Below are 6000 nucleotides of genomic sequence, written 5' to 3'. Positions count from 1 at the left end.
GATGGATGCACCACTGACATTGTCGGGACCAAGGTCACCATCCTCATTCCATCACATCATCGCCATTACCTTACCACACTAGTCATTACTGTATGCCACCTCAGCAGTTTAATATAAGGGGATTTTTTCTCAAAAAAAGCCCTGTTAAATTTATTGACCTTACGTGTAGCCATGCTATAACTAACTATCACTCCTGTGTGAACCACTGACCCCCTCCTCACACCCTCCTCACACCACAAAAACAATTGATTTACAGCATTGCATGGCTGTCGGCAGAGATTTGACTGATATATTCTGATAGAGTGGTGGCAGTGGTGGGATTTCACAGCTATGAAATATGATGCCGGTGGCAGTAGTGGGATGCCAAAATCACAAAATAATGCAAAGTTACAATTATTGGTTGAAAGTAAAATGTAACTCTCTCCTAAATTCATTTTCTGAATTATGGCCATCGCCGGATAACCGTTTTGTAAAACATGACACCCCTATTACTTTGTCCCCTTGTAATTACTGAAGGATACTTCTTGTCTTACCTAGGCTTGTGTGACCTTCAGGTTTTGGTATTCCTTTCGCTCCCAATACCTTCACTGTTAATCGTTCAAGATCGCCATTATAACCTAATGAAAATTCGATGTCACCCTTTTCCGATACAGTCTGAAAAAAAAGCATTTACTAAATAATCCAATATATGTAAGGATGTTAATGTTTATATGGGAAGCTTCTTTCTTTCCTCGTTCAGGTTAGTTGTTGTTTTTGTAATGTTCATGCGTGAGACCGTGTATTAGTCTGCATGTGTTTACATGAATGTAATATGTTTTTCTCTGGTAAGAATGTGGATAACAGGTAAGGGAACATTTGACATTAACTGTTGTATTACAATTAGAACATTGTGATGTATATCTACATTATACGTCACCTGTCACAGATATCGCATTCTGATTAGTAGAGATCCCTGCATATTTTCCACCAACAGCCGTATTTTTTAAGCATCTGTATCACGTGATCACCGCAATTTTCATTGTAAACTAACCTAACAGACAAACATCCAGCTAGCTATAACCAGCATTTCAAATGTCAAAATAATTTAAACCGTAGAAATGTTTTGTTTAACTACAGCAACACAGCATATTATGAACATTTCTGTACTTTTATTAGAATACTGTACGCAATACATACACTCATTTTTCAACTGAAGGTGTTTAGTTAGACCGTAGGTGACCATGGTTAGAACCTGTCTTTTCAGCGATACACAAATAGTAAACTTGACGTTATTACTTACTACAGAACAAGCCCACACTTAAGGTTGAGCTGTAAACAACCGCATTGCAGTCATCAGAGAGGTGCGTGATGCCACGCCTGACAGTATAACGCGGAAGTGATTTTATTTTAAAATGAAATAGTATTTTTGGAAATTCAATAATTAATTCGTAGTCTCAAGTGACGTATATATGTGTTAATCGCCAAATACTCTTCCACATCTTCCTGCCACTTTCTCCTTACCGGTAAAACAACCAGTCGCAGCAAGATGTCAAACGGTATTTGGTTAATACAATCATGTAATATATACATAATTACATATTCTTTAAATGGATATAATTAAAGTAAAACATTGCAAACACTACTCTCAGTTTCATTGAAAGTTTTGAGAAACATTGTAAAGGTAAATGGGAGCATTGGCAGGGCTACTGGCTTCTAATCTCATTTCAATCTTAATGCCATTAACTGCTTAGGGACGCTATCCGGAAATTGAATGCCTCCAGGTCACCATCTTAATTGATTAATATTCACACCAAGTACAATGTCTATTTTCTTTACCAAAGGGAAAAGGGAAAATTCTTTACCAGCGGAATATTGAATGCAAGATCAAATAGGATTGTCACGACACTGTACTCAGCTTAGAATATTAATCTTAAACGATAACACTCAGTCTGAAGTTACTACATATCATTTTTAACAAACCTAAAGTAATTATAAGATATATGGCTTGCAAAATTATTATTCTTATTTTAGTTGTAGTATTTTATATTTTTCGGAGTTACAACTAATCTTAACCATTTTTTGTAGTTTTTCGATGGAATCCACACTTTTATTCCATGTTAACATTATTTAATTCAAACATGTTTTCATTTATTTGAGATTATTGTAATTTTACAGGCTTTATTTTGATTTAGTTTTCGTCAAACCAGAAATTTTTTGTCACTGCACTGTAGACTATCCCCTCTCAATCTCTTCATACCTTGTTGTGAATGTGGAAAGGGATGATGATAAGAGCGCCCACTACGGCTGATCATTCAGTCTAGTGCCACTGCTAAACAGTGTAAGAATGACATGTCAGGCAAACTGCGCCAACAATGTAAGCTAATAATGGGAAGGGGGGGGGGACTGAGGAGAAGGGTGTGTGACTAACGACATCCAAGTGAAATCCTAAGTCTATCCAGAGATGACGTGATTCGTTTTTTGACGTCATTTCAAACCATAAATTCGTATTAAGCGATCGACATTTAGAATTACACATGATTTTGAAAGTTGGTTTTGGGGTTTTGATAATTTTGAACATTCGTTATTTGAAACAGTGTACTCAAATAACGAACTAGAATCGAAAATCAAAATACCAACATTACATACCAAAATCTGTAATTCCAAAAGTACTTGGCTGATGTTTCTGGGATTTACAGATCAAGTGATATTAATTACATGATGATTACATTAGCGATATGAAAATTAGGGCTAAAAAACCTTGATTTTTGAGTGAAATGTCTGTTAGGAATATTTATGCTGATAGGAGTGTACAGAAATGGTTGTTTTATTAACCTCATTAACCCATTAAAATGTTTATGGGGTACATAATGTAACAAGTGTGTATGAATGGCACTGGAATTAATCTGTCCTTGGAAACATTCTCTACCTAACCTTAATAATAATTTATATTTTATGTTTCTAAACGGCCTCCTACATGGTCTTGTTTTCAAAAAAAGTATTCAGCATTGGAGGTGTCTCCTCCCAACCAGTAGCTAGCAATTATGGTGATAAATGTTTTTTCTCCAAAATCGAGATGGGAGGTCTGCTGGCTAAGTACCTCCATGTATAGGTTAGAGCTCATCATGAGACAGCTCAATATGTATTTGTGATCCACATCCTTTGTACAGTACATGTAACCTTGTTTTGACTTTGTTGGTTATCGCTGTTATTTTAATGAATCATTGTACCATATCATTTTACGTATCCATTGTAATTTATGTGATAGAGGGGATGGTTACAATAATTCAAGAGCTCTTAAAATCATTTGAGAGGAGCGGGGAGAGGAGTTGTACAATTTGTTTAACCGTAAATTGTGTACATTTCCTAACTCTACAATTGATGATAAGAAATCGCTTGTCAAACAGGCAAATTGCAAAGGGATAAAATCAAATGACTTTGTAAACTCAACTTAAACTGCTTTACCATCATTATATATAACTCATTTTTACATTCTTGTCCAGGCATGGTAAAAAAACAAGAAGAAAAAAATCAACCTACCTACCCAATGTGATGGACAAGGTTGCCCGTTGAATAGCTTTTTTAATTTTATCTTTCTTAAAATGAGTTTTTATTTTTATTTTATTTTTTTATTTATTTATTTATTTATTTATTTATTTATTTATTTATTTATTTATTTATTTATTTATTTATTTATTTATTTATTTATTTATTTATTTATTTATTTATTTTTTGGGGGGGAGGTCCGAACATATTATAGATGTACACTTCATAAAAGTAGTCATTCTATATGTCATGTATATGGGTAAAAGTCGAGTCATGAAGAATATATATCATCAACTTTTTTTGAAGGTAAATGTTGTTGATGAAGTTCGAATAAATATCTGTTTTGGCAAGTTTTAACTAGTTAATGTCTCCCCTAATTTGGTTCAAACCTACCTCTGTAATCTCTCCCCTATTTTTGGTTCAAACCTACCTCTGTAACGTCTTTCTCAAGGTCACGCCACATAACAACCTTCTCGTTGCCATCAAAGTCGACGTCTTTAAGGGCAAGCAGGACGTGACCTATGACCTTGTGTTTCTTAGACCTATCTACATCACATACTGTAAGTCGGAGGGTCCGTTGTAGAAGCGCCTTGTACGTAACCTGTGATTGGATATACAACATATAATGTTAAATAATAATGCTAAAAGTTAGAGAGGTTAGTCGTTTGTTTGATACATGTATATGATGCCAATATGTATAAGTAGTCTCGGTTACCCAGACTCTTACCGCTGGGGGCTCTTCTACGAAACCACTCTCGTCTGGGGAAACCACGTTCCAACTACCCCGCTACAGAAGTCACACATTACATTTCTTCTAATCATAATAAATGGGCTTACGAGGCACGTTTGTTGTAATTAATATCAGTCACTTGAGAAGTGATAATGTGTAGCAAAGGTACACAAATCATTCAGTCTGCAATGACGGAGGTGGAAGTACCCTCTATGATGCACTGTTCCAGAGGCTACATCCTACGCGCAATAGTTGGAATATCGTTTCCCCAGACTTTCGTTTTGGGTGGTCTTCTAGGCAGAGCCCCCAGCGGCGAGAGACTGGGTAACTGAGTCTACTATATAAGGGGCAAGTAATGTTACGTACTTATACCGGGCAACAATACGTCGTTTTTGAATTTTCAAGATTTTTAAGTTTGTATTTGACGCCAGGGTTGGAGGTGAAATGTCGCTCTAACGGAGATGGGGACGGGAGAGGGTTATTCAAATTTTGTGAACGAGGCAGGGATACTCAAACTTTGTCAAATCCTTTAAACCCCCCGGGCTCCCTTAACACGTTAATCTTAAATATGATAAATACTTGTGCAGTTCTCATTCTATCCAGTCATAATCCTGTTATCAACTGTTTTTCACTGTACACTCATATATAATACATGGGGTAATTTAACATTCTATGACATACGTATTTTCTGTTCTACTCCTATTTATGAGTTGCGTTGGTTTTACGGCAGTCGTAATCGTAAACTTTAATCCAAGGAATTCCGGGGAAAATTCTGTTCTTGTTCAAAAACTGACCCCCTGTCAGCAGGCAGCAAAGAGTTGAATGTTTAAGTGTCTGGTAAGTACACAGCACATAGAATTTAAGTGTCATCTGGTAAAGTGCGGAAGATTAACCAGAAACTTACTTGGAATACAAAACTTTCGTCAAATTTCGGGTTTGTCGTTTTCCTTCTTAATTTTGACTGAAGATGGCGCCTTTCGTCTGGAAGCAGAAATATCTTAACTAGGGGGTCACACTGGTTGACACTTCCTAGTACTCTACTGGGTAAGTTTTTAGCCTTAATGAGCGAGACGACGAGACGTTCAGCTTCGTGTTCGTACTCAACTGCGAACCAAATTCTACCTGTGTGATCTTCTGGGAAGTAATTATGTTCCTCTTCGTCGTCTTGAATCTTGTACAATTGTGGGTTGATTTCACCAAGAACGTAGGCACCTGAAAGAAACCATAATCTTTAGTCACATATAATGACGTGGATATTATTATTTAAATCAACAACATCTTTAGCCAAAATTCATTGGCAAAGTTTGGAAATCATTACATGTCTTTTTATAATGCTACCATAGAGGCATATACTTAAGAATACATTTCTAAGGTTAACGATTGAAATAACAGAAGGGAATTATTCAACTATCTTTGCACACTGAAAGGGTTGGGAAGCCTTCAGTAATTACAAGGGGGAGGGAGGGGGAGGGGGAAATATAAAACTAAGTATGTTGCATGAAATGTGACCGGACCCAGGCCCCGAATCGTATTTTTTTCTGAAATTTGCCTCTCCTTCAGTTTCCTTTCTCTAAAACATTATTAATATTTCAAAGACCTATTAAAATGCTGTCTGATGTGAAAAGGGACGCGAGAATGAATGGTAAGGATTCTATCCCACCGCTGCCACCACATTGATACTTTGAATGGTATTAGTTGTTAAATTACCACTACAACCACCACCACCACCACCACCACAGTGTGGAGGC

At 36.4% G+C, this 6000-nt stretch overlaps 1 protein-coding gene across 3 annotated transcripts in view; it reads right to left on the bottom strand.

Moving 5' to 3' along the window:
- LOC144452189 (synaptotagmin-15-like) overlaps positions 1-6000 on the bottom strand; it is an 82035-nt gene that overhangs the window by 5146 nt on the left and 70889 nt on the right. For all 3 annotated transcript variants that reach the window (XM_078143235.1, XM_078143233.1, XM_078143234.1), the window contains exons 4-6: positions 5157-5464; positions 3953-4123; positions 534-654 (exon numbers count right to left, since the gene is read on the bottom strand). In XM_078143235.1, coding sequence (XP_077999361.1) covers positions 534-654; positions 3953-4123; positions 5157-5464 — 600 coding nt within the window. The remainder of the gene's footprint in view (positions 1-533; positions 655-3952; positions 4124-5156; positions 5465-6000) is intronic.

Source organism: Glandiceps talaboti, chromosome 22 (genome assembly GCF_964340395.1).
Source record: "Glandiceps talaboti chromosome 22, keGlaTala1.1, whole genome shotgun sequence".
NCBI lineage: Eukaryota > Metazoa > Hemichordata > Enteropneusta > Spengelidae > Glandiceps > Glandiceps talaboti.
Note: the sequence above shows the minus strand (reverse complement) of the source record. Positions and strands in the feature narration are given on the sequence as shown.